The 16,657-nt window shown below is 42.9% G+C and overlaps 1 protein-coding gene across 1 annotated transcript in view; it reads right to left on the bottom strand.

Moving 5' to 3' along the window:
- Positions 1-4,485: 4,485 nt before the first annotated feature.
- The window catches only part of paxip1 (PAX interacting (with transcription-activation domain) protein 1), a 29,603-nt gene continuing 17,431 nt past the window's right edge, over positions 4,486-16,657 (bottom strand). The window contains exons 14-23 of the mRNA XM_030075022.1: positions 14,359-14,543; positions 14,205-14,248; positions 13,142-13,209; positions 12,585-12,687; positions 11,007-11,175; positions 9,393-9,493; positions 8,949-9,083; positions 6,936-7,011; positions 6,616-6,676; positions 4,486-4,833 (exon numbers count right to left, since the gene is read on the bottom strand). Of these exons, the coding sequence (XP_029930882.1) occupies positions 4,818-4,833; positions 6,616-6,676; positions 6,936-7,011; positions 8,949-9,083; positions 9,393-9,493; positions 11,007-11,175; positions 12,585-12,687; positions 13,142-13,209; positions 14,205-14,248; positions 14,359-14,543 (958 nt within the window). The 3' untranslated portion in view covers positions 4,486-4,817. The remainder of the gene's footprint in view (positions 4,834-6,615; positions 6,677-6,935; positions 7,012-8,948; positions 9,084-9,392; positions 9,494-11,006; positions 11,176-12,584; positions 12,688-13,141; positions 13,210-14,204; positions 14,249-14,358; positions 14,544-16,657) is intronic.

Genomic DNA, 16,657 nt, shown 5'->3' with positions numbered 1-16,657 from the left:
GGACTGGTTGAAGATCCTAGTGAAGACTCAAGCCAGCTGGTCCGTGCAGTCCTTCAGCACCCGACCAGCAACGCCCTCCGGTCCCACGGCTTTCCTCAAATTCTCTGCTCTCAAAGTGCGCCTCACCTCACGCTCCTCCACGGTGAGGACGTGGCTGCTGGGGGCTGATGGGTGTCATGTGGGCGCCTCTGGTGACTCCATGTCAACAAAGAAGAGGTTCAGCTCCTCCTCCAGCGAGGCGTCACCCTCAGCAGCTGAGAGGCTGCTGGACCTGTAGCTGGTGATGCGCTGGACGTCCTGCCACAGCTGCCTTGTGTTGTTGCTGCTGAGGCGGTCGTCTGTTTCCTCCTGTACGCTGCCCGACCTCGACCTCGGGTGGTGCAGGGACAGTAACCTGTACGCTGCCCGGCAGGATCTTGACCTCTTGTCTTCCAGGGCTTCTGGCTGGGACGGAGCCGGATGCACCTGTCCACAGTGACAGTGTCCATGCAGGACTTTCTTTATTATCCCGGGACCGCTGCTGTGTCGTCCTCCAGGCCCTGATGTGCAAAGATATCCAACGATATCCCAAATCACAACAACCAGGAAAATAATGAAAATCTGCTTAAAAATGTACAAGTTTCAGAAGAATAGCAAAAGGGGGGAAAAGTGCAGGAAATATATTAGAAAATGATCATAAAAAATACAATAAAATATTCAAATAAAATTAGCAGAAAAAAGTTGTGATAAAAACTGCCATGGTTGGTAGTTTAAAAACTGTATACTGACTCAAAAAAACAAGCATTGTGTGTTATCACCAATAACCAGATATTTAAAAAAAAAAAAAAAAAAAAGTAAAAAGTACAAAAATAATTTTGTTTGGTTGCTTTTTATTTGTTGCTCATTTCATTTAAGCGTTAACATACCACCTTTGCATACACTTTCCTGCAATATTATTCGCCAGTTTGTTTTACTCCAAATTTGATCATATATATAATTATAATGGCATGGAATATTTAAAAAAAAAATGTCTGTATGATGTAGTTCATACAGACTAGCAGACTGTGCTGGTCGGCTCCTGGTGTCAACTTAAAATGTATTATTATTATTATTATTATTTTTTTTTTATTTATTTTTTTTTTAAATGCCAGCAATAAACGTCTACATGAAGGTTCCATCAGAATGCCACACCACCACCACCACCACCACCGCTGCTGCTGCTGCTGCTCTCATCGTCTTCAGTGACTCAAACAAGATTCCTCCATTTTCTGGCAACTCTTCCTCCAAGCTTCCCCTTTCCAAAACCTTAATGAGATACCCCGGCACTGTAATTGGCTAAATTATTAGTAATTAGTTCCATCATATGCTAATTAGTTCATATGTAAATTGCAGGGCCAGATGAATCCCAGCGCCCATCTCTGTGTAATTAGTCTGTAATTCCTCTGCATCTCATCTAACAAGGGAAAGTTAGCGGTCTAAAAGTGTGGGAGATGCAACACAGAGGGAGGGGACTGCGGAGTAATTAGAAATATCTCACTTGAAGCATTTAAAGATTAATTACAACATTTTCAATGTCCCAATACTTTTTTCCCCTTCTTCCCACAACTGAGCTGCGTCAGCAGAGGACATCCACAAACCAACAAGGAACTTGAGTGCTTGTTAATCAAAGATGTGGCTCCTAATTTGCATTTCTAATTGGAATTAATTAGGATTGTCAAAATAGTGTGTGTGTGTGTATGTGTGTGTGTGTGTGTGTGTGGGTGGGTGGGTGTGTGCGAACTGAGCTCATAGATGTTCTTGCTTATGTGGATTTCTTATTCACATCATTTCAACTGATGAAGTCCTTATCAACAGTCATGTGGCCAAGAGGAAGTCATCAATGGACGACCCAATGGGGCAACCAGCTGACGGGAGGCACACGGCGCCCACTGACCCTTCACACACACTCACTCTCTGCCTCGTGGGTACACATGTGGGACGGGCTACTAATGATGCATCATCACATCCTGACTGTGTATTACTGTAGACATGAATAAACAGGGTATTTCACACATTATTTGGATCTGCACACTGTGAATATCAAGAGTCAGTGTGCCTGAATGCTGCAGGTGCCTTTACTGTGCGAGTGTGCTGGGTAGAGAAAGAGGCTGGAGGCAGAATGATCGACTGACTGCTTTAACAACAGTCCTCAAAGAGCAGCAACTCCGACAAACGTCCCGGTGCTCTACAAGATCCAATGTACATCTCCAGAAAACCTTTTCACTGGGTCCTACTAATCACCCAAAAGAGCCCCAGGGGCCTCAGTCAGCCCAAAGGACCTAAAGTTTACCAAAAGTGCTTTGCTATCCAAAAGCTCTGCAAAGTGCTCCATTACCCAGAATGCCTTAAGTGGTCTGTACCCAACAGTACCCCAAAGTGTTACATTACTCAAAGTACCCCAAACTGTTCTGTCACCCAGAAGTAACCCTACATGCTCCGAGACGCCAAGTGCCCCCAAATCATTCGAAAGTACCCTAAATTGATAATTACCCAAGTGTTTTGTTACCCAAAAGTACACAGAAGTGCTCCATGACGCAAAGTACCCCAAAATGTTTCATCACCCGAAGGTACCCCAAAGTGTTTTGATACCCAAAAGTACCCCAAAGTGTTTTGTGATCCAGTGTACCCCAATGTGTTCCAAAGTGCTTTGTGACCTAAAAACTACCCCAAAGGGTTCAGGTACTTTGGGGTCATTTTGGTTCACTGTTTGAGACCTTGGGAGTGCCCGTGGATAAACAGGTAAACAGTAGGACCATCTTTGAAGTAACTGATGAAACCTTAAGTGTGAAAGCAGCTAATTACATAAACTCGTTACTGTAACGAGTAGCTTTTTGTGCACTTGAACTTTTTTGAGTGTTTTTAAACTAAGTCAGATAACTTGAACTTTGCTACATTTTCAATCACATCCACTACAGAGTAGACAGATAATAAACTGAACCATCATAAAATGACAAATTGTGGAGCTTTTCCCAGTGATCGGTCAATCAGAAGATTTAAGAGTAATGTGACTTTATTTTGTTGGTGTCCTTTTTTGTGTAATTTCTAATTTTTTTCCAGTTAAAATAACGTAATTTGAAATGTTTTTTTTTTTTTTTTTTTTTTTTTTGAACTGCATAGAAAACACTGCATCTAACCAAGTTATTGTTTCTAAATAGACAATAACTTTCATCCTGAAGTACATTTCATTTCATTTACTGTAGTACTTTTACCTCAAAGTAACATTTCAGCCCAGTAGTAATACCTCTACTCAGTGGTGGAAAGAGGTTGAGAAATTACTACTCAAGTAAAAGCATTATTGCTGTGCTGATATTTTACTTGCAATTACAAAAGCAGAGCAGAGTCTCAACTCTAAAGTCTCCACAGTTTATGTTGGTCCAGACTGTGATGCTTACAGAGAACCTAGAGAACTTCTACTATGTAGGATGAGTCCAAATCTAGTTAAAAGCTCAGCGCCTCAGCAAATATGCGATCAAGTCAATTTGCTAAATATTTGATAAATTACAGAAAAAAGCTACTCAGTATCAGTGTTACAGTAACATGAGTAAATGTAGTCTAGTATCTTCATCCTCGCTTCAACTTAAATGGTAATATCTAGTATTCTTTCCACCACTACACTTTGGAAACTCACTTATAAACAGGAATGACAAGAAAAAAAAAAAAAAAAAAAAAGGAACTTGATCTCTCCGTGGCTGAGAAAACCACGTGGAGTCTGAGTCTCTGCTCCCTGTCTGCCCTGACAGCCGTGAAAGCAGCAGATGCGTGCTTCCACGGTCTCAACATCACATCTCCATGTTCGTGTAAATACATGTTGGATATGTTGGATACTGCGGCAGACACACATATCATATCTGGCACACGACCTTGGCTCAGGCAGTGTCTAATTCAGTCTCGCAGTTTTGAGGGCAGCACCGCAGGCTACGCTGTGCACCCCGCAACCACCCACCGCCGCTACCAAGAGATGACCCCAGGCAATCTGTCTGACAGCTAGCAATTAGAACTTCACCAGTAACTACCCCAGACCCTCATTAACAAGTAATTAAATCAAATCTATCAGGAATTATCATCTTACACCTTAGAGGAATACCTAAAAGAAAGCTTAAAGCATCTCAGAAGAGAGAAGGGGAGAACCGTGTTCTTTTGTTCTAACAAGCCGCTGCTTTTGCCTAATTGTTTATTCTGGACATTTTCTTTGTGTTTGACCTCTGAACATCACACATCTGAATCATTGATTCCCACTATTTTATTCCATACTTGCTCAATTTTTAAGGTTTTTTTTTAGACAGGCATGCAAGGTTCTTACTTCAGGCTTTGTGAAAGGCTGAGGATGCTAATTAATTCTTCTTTGATGATGGTGCTGCCAGCTGACCCGACTGGAAAAAACAATAATGCACCGAGGAGTTTTCACACTACCGCATAATAATGGAAAAATGTTTTTTAAAAAAATGCATCTGGCACAAGGACTTTTTTCACAAATCTCAAATTTTTATTCCAAAAGCAGCCTGTAATGTACTAGAGCCTTTACACATTCTATTTTAGAGTGAAACAACAGGAAAAAGGTTAAAATCATTCCATAATTTAAACATTCATTTCACAAAAATAACATCCATTTATTTATTCTCAAATGTGTAACAAAAAGCTACAAAAATGACTGGATATCTATACACAGGGTACCAAAAAAAAAAAAAGAAAGAAAGAAAGAAAGAAAAAACTGGGTGCACTGTATGTTTCAAAGTGAATCTTCTGATGTGTTGGGAGCTTCGTCCAGGTCGGGGCCTCAGCAGGTCTCTGGCCCGTCGCCATCAGGTAAATTTATACGTGACACTGTCAAGGAAATGGACTTAAAGCAACAAAGGCACAAATCCACCTGGAACTAAGGCTTTCTGAGGGTTGAAAGTGTTGGACAGCCGAGGTGAGTGCAGGCAGCAGGGACTGATCCTGTGTTACTGACTGACTGGGCTTCAGGGCTCATAGGATCTAGGAAAAGTGTGTCATTGTGCGTCGACCAAAACTAAAGTGGAAGTGAAAAAAAGTGTCAAACGTTAACGTCTTCATGTGGAACGTGAGCTGAGTAAGTCCACGTTAGGCTGACGGTGGAAAGCTAATACCTGTGGCTGTGCACACGCCTGTGAACCAAGCTGTGTGTCTGCTGGCTGCAGCTTCACTCAAGCTCCATCACACACCGTGTCGTCGTCTTATGGCTGCAGCGGCGCATCAGAAAGACAATGTCTGCATGTCCTGTGCCTCATTTTAGACACATTTCCCTGGAATCCTGCAGCACGTTTGGGATCTTTGGAAAACGTGAGAACTCCACTAGAATTTAAAATAAAGTTCCGTGGCTATGAACAAGGCTGTATGCATTTGTAATGAGAAACTCAAAAAAGCACTGGCAGGGGGGACATAAAGGAAATGTAGCCTTCTTGTCTGACATTTTTGAGAAGTAATAATTGTACTTAATTAAATAAAGCTTGATAAACAGTGTGATGTAACAGCTTGAATAATAAAGGGCTATCATGTTAATGGAGATATGGCTGAGCTTAAAGGACTTTTAAATCAGTGCTGTTTTTCTTTGGGCCTCGAGACTTTTCCAAATCTCAGACCTGATGAACAGATCTCAGCAGCCCGCTCTGCACAGCCACTTGATTTTTTTTTTTTTTTTTAAAGATTATTTTTTCAGCACTTCCTGCTTTATTTGACAGTCACAGTGGAGATAGACAGGAAAGGCAGATTCTAACTTGAAAAAAGCTCAGGTGTGTGCAGCACATTTGGAACGTGCTACCAACTGAACATGACAGTTTTAAGGGTAAGTGGTTCTCCTGAAGGTCATGTGACTGCCAGCCCCCTAAAGTGCACTAATGTAAGAACACAGTGGGAGAGATGCAAGGCAAACACTGTGCACAATAAGAGCAGCTTGTCTGGCTGAAGGTGCACGACTCGCATGACAAGCTGGGATTTTCTTCATATCAGCTCTGGCAACTGTATTCCATGTGTCTGAGGTGACCTTAACTCTTTGAAACATGACTAAATTCACAATGGGAAAAGTTGATGAGCAAATAAGCAAGAATTGACCTGAAAACAAGCAAGAAATTTGTAAAAAGTGCTAGGAAAAACAAACAAAAAAAAAAAAAACTATGAAAAAACTGAAATGAGAAATATTTACCAGAAAAACTGCAAAAAAGTATAATAGCAAAAAATAGCTTAGAAAATATTCTAAATGTATATTTACATTAATTACTAGAATATTGACATAACATTAGCACAAAAATGTATTAAGATTTTTTTTTAATTTTTTTTTTTTTAAGTGAGTCTTTTTGTTGCAGCCTTAGCTTCTGCAGCTGGACACAGATGTCAGCTGATGCTCGAGCACCTGGATCATTATAACAACAAGAAAATGTTGGATAAATGAAATTAGAGAAAATGTTAATATTGAAATTAAAACCTCATGAATTCAAATGTAAGACTTTTTAATTATTTTTTAGGCCTTTTATTTGAACAATTCAATCTAAGCCTTGTTAAGGACCTGCAGCCCCCCTGGAGTTCTGGTCTGCACCCACATTCCTCAGGGGAAAAATACTTTGCTGATTTGTTTGGAAAGGATATGAGTCGTAGTCGAGCTTCTGGGTCAGAACTCCTGTTAGGATGAACTCAGCGTTGTGCACATCTGCAAAGAGAAACACAAGCCTGGATGTCCAATCACTGTTTTACACACATTTAGCCACTGGTTGCCCACTGGATCTATTTTAGACAGATGACCTCATTAGAAAGCTGATTTTTTTAAGATGTTCACATGTTCAGTCTGGCTTTGTGTAGCTGCTGGTCAGAGCGTCACAGTGTGCTGAGCGGGCGTCTCACTGAGCTGAGGTCAGTGTGCTCTGAGCGCTGACAGCTGCTGTACTGTGCTGGCTGCTGCTGGCTCTTACCAATGTTCTTGAGGAAGTATTCTCTGCAGAGGTGCAGGTCGTTGTCACAGGAAATGAGGATGATCTCTGGAAGGTTCTGCGACACAAGCCCAACACATGTTCGGTTAATAGAGGCACTTGGAGAATTCAGTGGGCCATCACGCATGCAGCTGTGCACACAGCTGCAGGGTGGCCTGTCCAGAAGCTCAGGTGAGAGCTCAGAGCACCTGTGCTGCACAGTTGGCTTGTCGAGCTCCCTGGCTGTGATCTGAGCCCACACGCTGGTGAAATCTCCTTACTAGCTGCTCTGAGCTCCTCTGGGCTGCTAATCCACGACACCACATTTGTGTCTCTGCACTCACTTCCATAGCAAACAACTCCCAAAGCAGCACGTTCAGCACACAAACTAGCACAAATACAGCACAGACCCAGAATCCTTTTTAATCACAATTCTTTGTGAAAGTTGTATGATTGACTCCGTTTACATGCACACCATATTCCGGTTCAGGTCAATATTCCAGCTAAGGTAACTGCGCCGCGGCAACTGGAATATTCCGTTTACATGTTAGTTGGCATGCCCCCGTGTTTCGGTGTATTCCACTCTCTGACGTAATGCGACACTCAGCCTGCGGGGGGCAGCAGCACGCGTATAGGCGTCTGGTCTGCCGGAAATACAGAAGAAGAAGTCTTCTTCTTTTTCTTCTGTTGCTAGTAAGTTTTCTCCCGTCGATATACTCCATGATATTTAAGTCTTTCATTAGCTGAAGGCAGACTGCAGTCTCCTGGCTCTTGCTGCTGTTCGCCATGCCGTTTTCCCCGCTTGCAGGTAACCATAGCAACAAAGACGCCACAGAATTCCTTGCAGGTCGAGCATGCGCAGTCGTGACTGAATATTCCGGTTCGGGGAGTTTTCCGACTAAGGTGTTTACATGCCCCAATATTCCGGTTGGAACAGGCATATGCCAGTGGTCTTATTCGGAATTCTCTCCAACCGGAATATGGCCTTAATCGGGTTCGGTGCGTGTTTACATGACACGCGCGCAACCGGAATATTGCGAATATTCCGGTTAATACAGGAATAAGGTCTGCATGTAAACGTGCCCATTGATTCTCCCTGGCACAAGGTCACTAAGCAGAGCTCTCCAGCAGACACTGCCGGCCAGATCTACTTTCCAATCTAAATAAGAAAAGCAACAAGACAACAGCTTCATTTCCTCCAAAACTGGACCTGTTGTGTTTTCTCCTGCTGTGACCCCCCCCTGTGTTGGTTTGTGTGTTAAAGTGTTAGGATGATGATCATGTGTTTGGGCTGGCAGAGGAGCCTCAGACAGCAGCTCCATCATATCACTCACTGGGTAGCTCCCTCATTTTTTATCCTCCTGTTGCCATGTTAGTTCTGATGGTGTGTTGCTTTTTTTTTTTTTTTTTTTTTTTTACACACTGCTGACAAAAACCTCAACAGAACACAGAGCAGACACACTGGGAAAAAAAACAGTGGAAAAAGTGTCAGATTTGGGTTAAAATGGGTTACATCACCTGATGCTTCACATGAGAGAGACTGTTACTAACAATTCTGAATTTTTCCATTTTACTCTCGTGCTCTTTCTGAGGTGCAGTTTGTGCTGAAAGCCACAGGACTCCTGGCAAAGAGCCAGAGGAGGAGATTTCACCAGCATGTGGAGCTGTACAAGCCGACAGTCTACCAAAGCAAATGGGCAGTAAAAAAAAAACAAAAAAAAAAACATGTCACTGATATTTCAAACATTTCGACTACTTATTAAGCAGGAATTTATGAATGAAAAGTATGAATTACAGCATGATGCAGATCTGGAAGTAACTGCAACACACTGAGACAAAAAAGAACACAATCAAATCTGTAAGATCTAAGAACATACCAAAGTAAAGCATGAAATATGTTCATACACTGTATAGTGAGATATATGCAGTACATGAGAATATGGCAATATCAGGAAAGTCCATGATATGAGCTCTAGTCTTAGATAAGAATCAGCTCTGTTCAGCTTCCTCACTGACCTTGTTCTGTTTGTGCTCCATGATCTTCCTGTAGGAGGGCTGTTTGGGCAGCAGCTTCCCTCCTGCGCTCTCCAGGATGGACTTCATGGTGCTGAGGCTGGGGCAGATGCCCGGGGTCAGGTAGAAATATTTCCCCTGAACACCCAGCGCACAGCGGCAGGGAGGAGCAGAGGGCAGAACACAAACATGAGACCAGAGAATTGAAAGCGAATAAGACAGAGAAGGAGAAGGCTATGACTGGAAAGACCCTGAAATACGTCTTGAATAAAGTGCATGCTGGGAAAACCGCACTGAAAATAAATTCAGTCTAGAGACTTGAGCTGATGGAAACGCAGTACCTTTAGTTCACTCTGACCCTGTGACTGAGAGAGAGGGCCACTGAGCTTCACCTCCAGCTCAGAGAGGCGCTTTGCATTTCAAAAACAAACAAAAACCCTCACTTACCTTGAAGAGCGGTGTGCTGTGGGCTCTGTTCAGCGACTCCTCTAAGCTGAAGCCAAACAAAACCTCGGCCTCTGCGTCCCTCAGCATGTAGCTCTGCTCATCTGGGATGAACACACAGACACAGACGTTGGCCTCAAGACTACGGCTGCATCTCCAGTCTGAGAGTCAGCCAGACAAAACAAATCCTGCTACCAAGTCGCTGAAAAACTGAACACCTAACAATCATTCTGTCTGCTGCAGCACCGGAAAACAAGCCTGACAAACAGTGAGACCTCAAAGATAAAACTGAAACCTGCTGAGTGGAGCAAGTTAAAGGTCTGCAACACGCTTAAACATCACCAAAAATACAAAGCTAAGCTACAAAGTGCTGACAGAGGGTGCAAATCCCACTTCAGTGTAGGGTTCCACCAGTCCCATTGCTCTCAGACTGACACTAAAGCTAAAGGAACCTCGTGAAAACAAGAAGCCCACAGAGCAGCCACGGACATGCACAACTTACCGTATTTCACCAATAATCGCCCGACCGCAAATAGCCGCCGGGTTCTCATAAACGCCTGGGGTCTGCACCCATTTTGCGTATTAAACGCCCACCCGAATAACCGCCGGGGAGATTATTTGCATTATATTGAGGTAAACCCAAAATAAGGCTATTCACCTTATTTTTGCAGAAGTAAACAGTTAGCCGCACAATAACTGTGTGGCACTTCCTTTTTCTGTCAAAATAAGAGAGCTAGCTAACGTTAGAAAAAAAGGGTGTACCGTAATCTTAAATCGACCGACTGTAAATATGTTGGACAGTAACTGTCATCACAATAATGGCCTGGTGCAGGTCTGTGCAAAAATAAATAAAGGCCTGCAGCGAATAGCCGCCTGGTTCTTTTAAACGCCTGGGGTCCAAGTTGATTTGGCGTATTAAACACCCGGGCGATTAATTGGTGAAATACGGTATTTGGATCTCTGGTCCTGCTCATGAAATGACCTCATATGACGTCTACTTCTAACAAATTAAAGTTCCAACAAATGACACCTTTACAAGTCTTTAAACATCCTCTCATCCACCTGTCCCTTCAAAATAAAAGTGTGTTTCTCTCCCAAACTGATATCCTGTTGGTTTACACTTGTGAAGCAGCCTTCCCTGCACTTTGCACCGCCCAAACTTCCTGTTTGAACAGGAACTAAATCAACTCAACAAAGTAAAAGTCCATTTCTTGGGGTCTTTACCACTGACAACAATGACACTTCCCCTCTGGAGAAGCTGATGCTCACAGACATTTTTTTAACCTGAAGTTGCCTACAACTGATATTTTGTGCTGATATTCAGAATCTTTACAATGGAAAATTATTATACACAAAAAAACAAGAAATCTATTACTAGAATAAATCTCTTGTGAGATGTCAGAATAATCATGAATGAAACTGGATGAAGACTGCAAATGCAAAATTAAAAGATTACACAGGTACTGTCAAATACATATGAAAAAATGTCAAATGTAAAGCTGAGAATATCCTGATTTATGTACCTTAAATAAAGTGAAGACCAATCTCTACTAAAACACACACACACACACACACACACACACACACACACACACACACACACACACACACCCTTACCAACAAACTTCTGGCTCCTCCAGCTCTCCTCCAGCCACTCCGGGGTGACGATGTGTTTGACTACAGAGATGGCCGTCAGGAACTTGACTGTGCGCGTCACCTTACTGGCCACAAGGTGAGTGATTTTCTGGCTGTTCTCTGCGATCTCTCCACCTAAAGCATGTAACCTCTGGAGGGACAAGAGCCAAAACACCACCAAATAAAGAAAGAAAGAAAAGAGAAACGACACTGCCTGATGTTTAAGCGTTCGTGTTTAACATAACAAGACTGATAATAATAATCATGAGGCTAACAATGGATTAATTAGCAAATATTTGACAGTGTACCTGTTTTCACATGCATGGTATTATTAATATTAAAGGGATACTTCACCTATAATGGATTATGTTTGTATCAAGTACTCACCATGTGCCGCCCTCAGTCCCCAACAAAATAGGTCTTACTTGCAAGCCTTCATGGTAAACTCATATTCCAAAAATATTGAACATTAGAGAATTTATTCATTGTAGAACTTTGTCAGGGCTTGAGTAGTTGATACAAACATCATGAATTATGGGTGAAGTATCCTGTGTTCCTTAAGTCAATATGTTGCAGTGTGAAGAAATTCCAGCAGTTTGAGAACCCTGTGGAAGCAGTGTGACTGTGAGGTCTGCACACAGTTGTGTGTCTGCATGTGAAGTGCATGTCCACAGTACCCTGCACCGTGATGCACACACATCAAGACACAATGATGCAGCTTAGAGCCTGGTGTTTTAGAGGCCACTCACACTGGCAAGTTTGATCCGTGCCCAAGCACGATTGCCCCTAAAATCCGGATTCTTTGACCAGTGTGATCGCTCCGTATCGTGCTTGAATACAGTACACTTCCCCCGCGCGTACATGAGCACATGCACGATCACGCACACAGTGCGCGGATGTAAATCATACAACTTTCCTCCTGCCTCTGCAAAATTGTTTGATGCGTGCAGTGTGATTACCGGCGAATGGCGGCGTTGCGCAATCAATAATCAACCATGTTGTCTGTGTCGCTGTCCGTTGTGCTGCTGCAACCGCGTATAAACAAAAGTCGGTTTATAATGAAAGTACAGCAGTCTGTGTGCGGAGATCCGGCAGACCTGGTGCTGGCCGGCACCGCGTCAGCACCGGCCGGCACTGGCCGCGGCACCGCGCGGTGTGCGGCCACCCGGTCAGGCCTGGTCTGCCGGATCTGACAGGTGCCGCTCCGGCTGTCAGTTGGACCTTTCTGAAGGAGGAAGTTACCTCCAAAACTGTCAAGGTAAATAAACATCCCATGTCTGATTAAAGGGACCAAAAACGTCTTTTAGTTAAAAGGAAGACATGATGAATATATTTGAACTACACTGATTTATAATGACGTCGGGCCATGCCTGTTGTCGTATTTCAATGTGATGACGAGCACAGCGGGGACAATCGTGCTTGGGCGCGTTTGGGCTTTAGGTAATGTGAGTGCAGGCCAGCCGGGGACTGGGGAGGGGGGGATTTTGGCTTTAGCACGATACGGGCTCAATCTTGCCAATGTGAGTGGGCCCTTAGTGAGTGAGCAGTCGTGAGCTTTACCTTTGTGTACTGCTGCACCTGAGTGGGCTCAAAGCCTGTGAAGACGACGTGGGGGGTGGACTCTGGAGGAAGCTTCTTGTTCGGGGACTGGATCTCCTCAAGCCTGCTCAGGCGCGCGCACACACACACACACACACACACACACACACACACACACACACACACACACACACACACACACACACACACACACACACACACACACACACACACACACACACACACACACACACACATATACAGAATAAATATTCATTTATTTGCAGAATCAAACATCTGCAAATATGCCACTGCCATGAAACTGTCCTGCATCAACAGAATACTTAAAGGGATAGTTCATCCATTTTGAAAAATGTGATATTATTTCACTGCTATGCTCTGTGTGACTGTATCAAAACAGCTCTGTACCTGCCCATCCAGACTACTATGGAACCTACTACTGAACTGCACATGTACACTGTTTCACAGAGTTTACATGGAACATAACATTTTCACCTATTTGTGGTGTATTCTGTTTGAGCTATTTCCAAATCCATACTCAGAAGTCAGTCACTGACCTGGCCTTCTTGTTAGGAGGCTGGTTGGAGGAGTCAGTCAGCTTCTGCTTCTGGAGCAGCTGGAGGCTCTAACAACCGCAAACAGAGAGAGACAAGGTTTGACCAACACCAAAATGTATTTAGAGAAGAAGACTGACAACTGACTGAGAGAGAGAGAGAGAGAGAGAGAGAGAGAGGAAATAAATCTCAGTTTCTAACTGATGTTTGTTTCCATGTGTTCTCACTGTCCACACTGCTGGTTATGTGACCTGATTTACCAAAATAGTCTCTTGTAGTGTTCCACCAATATGTGCATTTGAAAGATATTCAACCTAATATCATACCTACATTTGATCAGTTTGTGCCATTTTTAAAAAGGACAGATTCTGTATTTTTCCCAATCGAAATCTGATGTCGACACACAATCCCTGTTCTGACCATTAAATTTAGAATTATAATAGTTTTACATATAACTTTCTTGTAATTTAAAAAAAAATTGTGATGTTCCAGTACTTTTTTGCTACTTTGCCCATTCCCTTTATTCCCATGTTTTGAATGAAAGCAAGTGAATTTGTCAGATTTCAAAGGGTCATTTAGCATAATCATACACAGCACCATCTCACTGCTGAGAGATGGTGCTGACTGCTTGAGTGAGGAGAGACGTGCCACTGCAGCTTCTTGCTAGCCTTCAACAGACTAACAAGGCCAAAGACATTAGAAATGTCATTTTTGAAATATAAATATGTCTAAACATGCCAAGTATGTCTTGAAGCTGCACACTTAGTACTGCTTCAGATGTCTCAGAAGCTTCCCATCCCACTGAGAGCTAATAGCCCTTTTCTACAGCGGCCATTCAGACACAAAAAGCAGTGTAAACGTTCCATTCAGGGTTAGCACTGCCTTTCCATGAGCTGGGATGAACAATAGCAGGACGCTGGCTCTGTTACACCTGAACTGAACAGAACCTTAACGTTATGAGTAACATGTGTTTACCCTGATTTTCATGTCAACCTAGCTCATGTGAAAAAATGTCTACTGTACTGGAAAGCATTGAGCTCATGAGGCAGAGCCTTGGCCAACTCACCGCCAAAGCTTCTGGAGCCACTTTGACTGGCGTTCTCCAAGCAGCTGAAAAACAAAGGAGAACAAAACGGAATGGTCAGGACAGTAATACTCACACAAATGCACACTCTCTGATCGTGATATACTGATGTCTAAAAATGCTTAAGGCAGCATACCCAGCAGATTGTGTACGAGCATTGGGTTAGGCACCAGTGGTTCAGGATGGTTGTAGTTGGAGAATCGGCTGTGCTGAATCTGCCTCAGAGCTTCAAAGTTCCCCAGCAGAATGTCACACAGCCACTGGGCGTTTACACAGGGGATCTTCCACTCCTTAGCCTTCTCATACTTCAGACCGCTGGGCCTGTGGGGACATCAGCAACACAAGGGGTCAGTGCCACAGAATCTGCCTCCCGCTGGCCTACATACAGCTGGGTCAAAGATACACTCCCAACTGAATCTGTGAACCCTCATTCTCTTGCCAAGATCAAAAGAGTCTTTCCTCTAAAGTAAAGTAAAGTAAAGTATACTTTATTGTCCCCTAGGAGGAAATTCGTCTTGAGCCTCACAGTCACTGCATCACAAACTTACACAGCTTGTCCATAAATAAAACCAGCAGTAGCACATACAACACCACCATGTCACCACAGCTACAGCAACAGACAACTCATTCAGTCAGAACTATGCACTGCATAACATTTTGGAGTAGGTAAGATAGCCTGCTGTCTATTGTTAAGCATCTTTATAGCAGCTGGTATACAAGAGTTCTTATATTGATTTAATCTACAGTTTGGTGTCCTCAAACGTCTACCCGAGGGTAGCAGGGCAAATCCCTGATACAGGAAGTGAGTGGGGTCATCTAGGATCTTCAGTGCCTCCCTGAGCACTGACTTTTCCTACAGAGACTGCATGTAACCCTGGTCTGGGTGACCTAGAATCATCAGTGTGGTTTTGACCAGACGCCCCAACTTGGACTTTAACTGAGCTGTTACCAGGTTTGCATGCCAAACTGCATCACACTCTCTGAAATCATTTGAAAAAATAAAAACAGGAGCCTGCCGCTGACACCATACAGCCTCAGTCTTCTTAGAAAAGACATCCTCTGCTGGAGCTTAGTGCAAAGACTTTCTCCATGGATGTGCCAAGTGAGTGAGCAGTCCATAAAAACACCTCCTGTGTTAGTCAGGATAACTAGAAACAATGTTTTCCCTACACAGACTTTCTCTGGGTTTGGTCAGGAGGTAATCAGTGAAGGTCTTTGTGCTAAAACAACATCCCATATAAAATCTGTTTCACTTTAGGTGAACTGGACCCTGTGTGTTAGGTTTGAAACATGAAAACATCTTTGGAACAACAAAACTGATGGTTTGTTGCTTGACAAGTCTAACAATCAATCTCTATTTCTCACGAGAAAGATAGTGCAGCATTATAATTCAGATTCATTTCAAAGATGTTCTTTTTCATTCTAAGTGGAATTTAACACTCCATACATAGAAACCTTCAGGCATGTTGCACCCTCAGCCACACAAAAGCAGTGATGTTAGTGAGATTATTTCATGTGGCGTCAAAAGCAAGGCGCTCACTTCAGCCTTTTCAACCAACAAGGAACTGGTTCCATTCCAGTTTCCGAACCTCATTTTGAACTAGGGCTGGGCGATAGATCAAATACACTCAGTGTGTCATGGCCTGCTCTACACTGGAACTTGAAAAGTTGGTTCCCAGCTGAAACCAAAAGGTAGTAGGACCTGAAGTGAAAACTTTGATGACAACAAGAGTGGGCATGTATTGTTCTACAGGAAAAGATGGACAGAGAGACGGATGGAGAACAGAGAAATTGAAGAGTGTGCGGTGGTTTGCAAAATAAACAGTGATTACTTTCAATTTGGACATGTTCTGAATTTCAAAAAAAGATTTTTTATAAAATGTAAAAGATATGACCAACAGGTGACTTCCATTACTGAATCCTTCATTATCAGTGGTAGTGATCAAACATGGGTCTGCAAGTGCGAATTAATAGTTGTTGTAGTTTATATTGTGGGGTGGGTGTCACAATGTCTAATTGAGTATTTTTCTATGATGTTTTCTTTTGATGCTATTTTCTATGATGTTTTCTTATTCTGTGTTTTCTGTGATGTTTTTATGCTGTGTTTTTTCTGTCATTGCTGTATTCTGTATTCATTTTTACTGTAAGGCGACCTTGAGTGCCATGAAAGGCACCATAACACATAAAATGTATTATTATTATTATTACTAGAAAAAGTAGATAGTCTGCAAGGCTGGGTTTCTTAGAACCTGGGACCAAATTATCAACAAGTGAAAAAAAAAAACTGGAGTACAAAGAGCTAGTGAAAAGTGGAGCTGGCTCGGGTATTATGGAGTATTATGAACTCCTTGATGGCACGCTGGGTCACAGAGCAGCAAACCAGCAGACTGGGGCTGGCACACACATAGACGCTGATGAAATGGTTCCACTCCAAA

The sequence above is a fragment of the Myripristis murdjan genome, chromosome 17 (assembly GCF_902150065.1).
Source record: "Myripristis murdjan chromosome 17, fMyrMur1.1, whole genome shotgun sequence".
In the NCBI taxonomy this organism is placed as follows: Eukaryota; Metazoa; Chordata; class Actinopteri; order Holocentriformes; family Holocentridae; genus Myripristis; species Myripristis murdjan.
The sequence above is the reverse complement of the archived record's forward strand: the minus strand, read 5'-3'. Positions and strand labels throughout refer to the sequence as shown.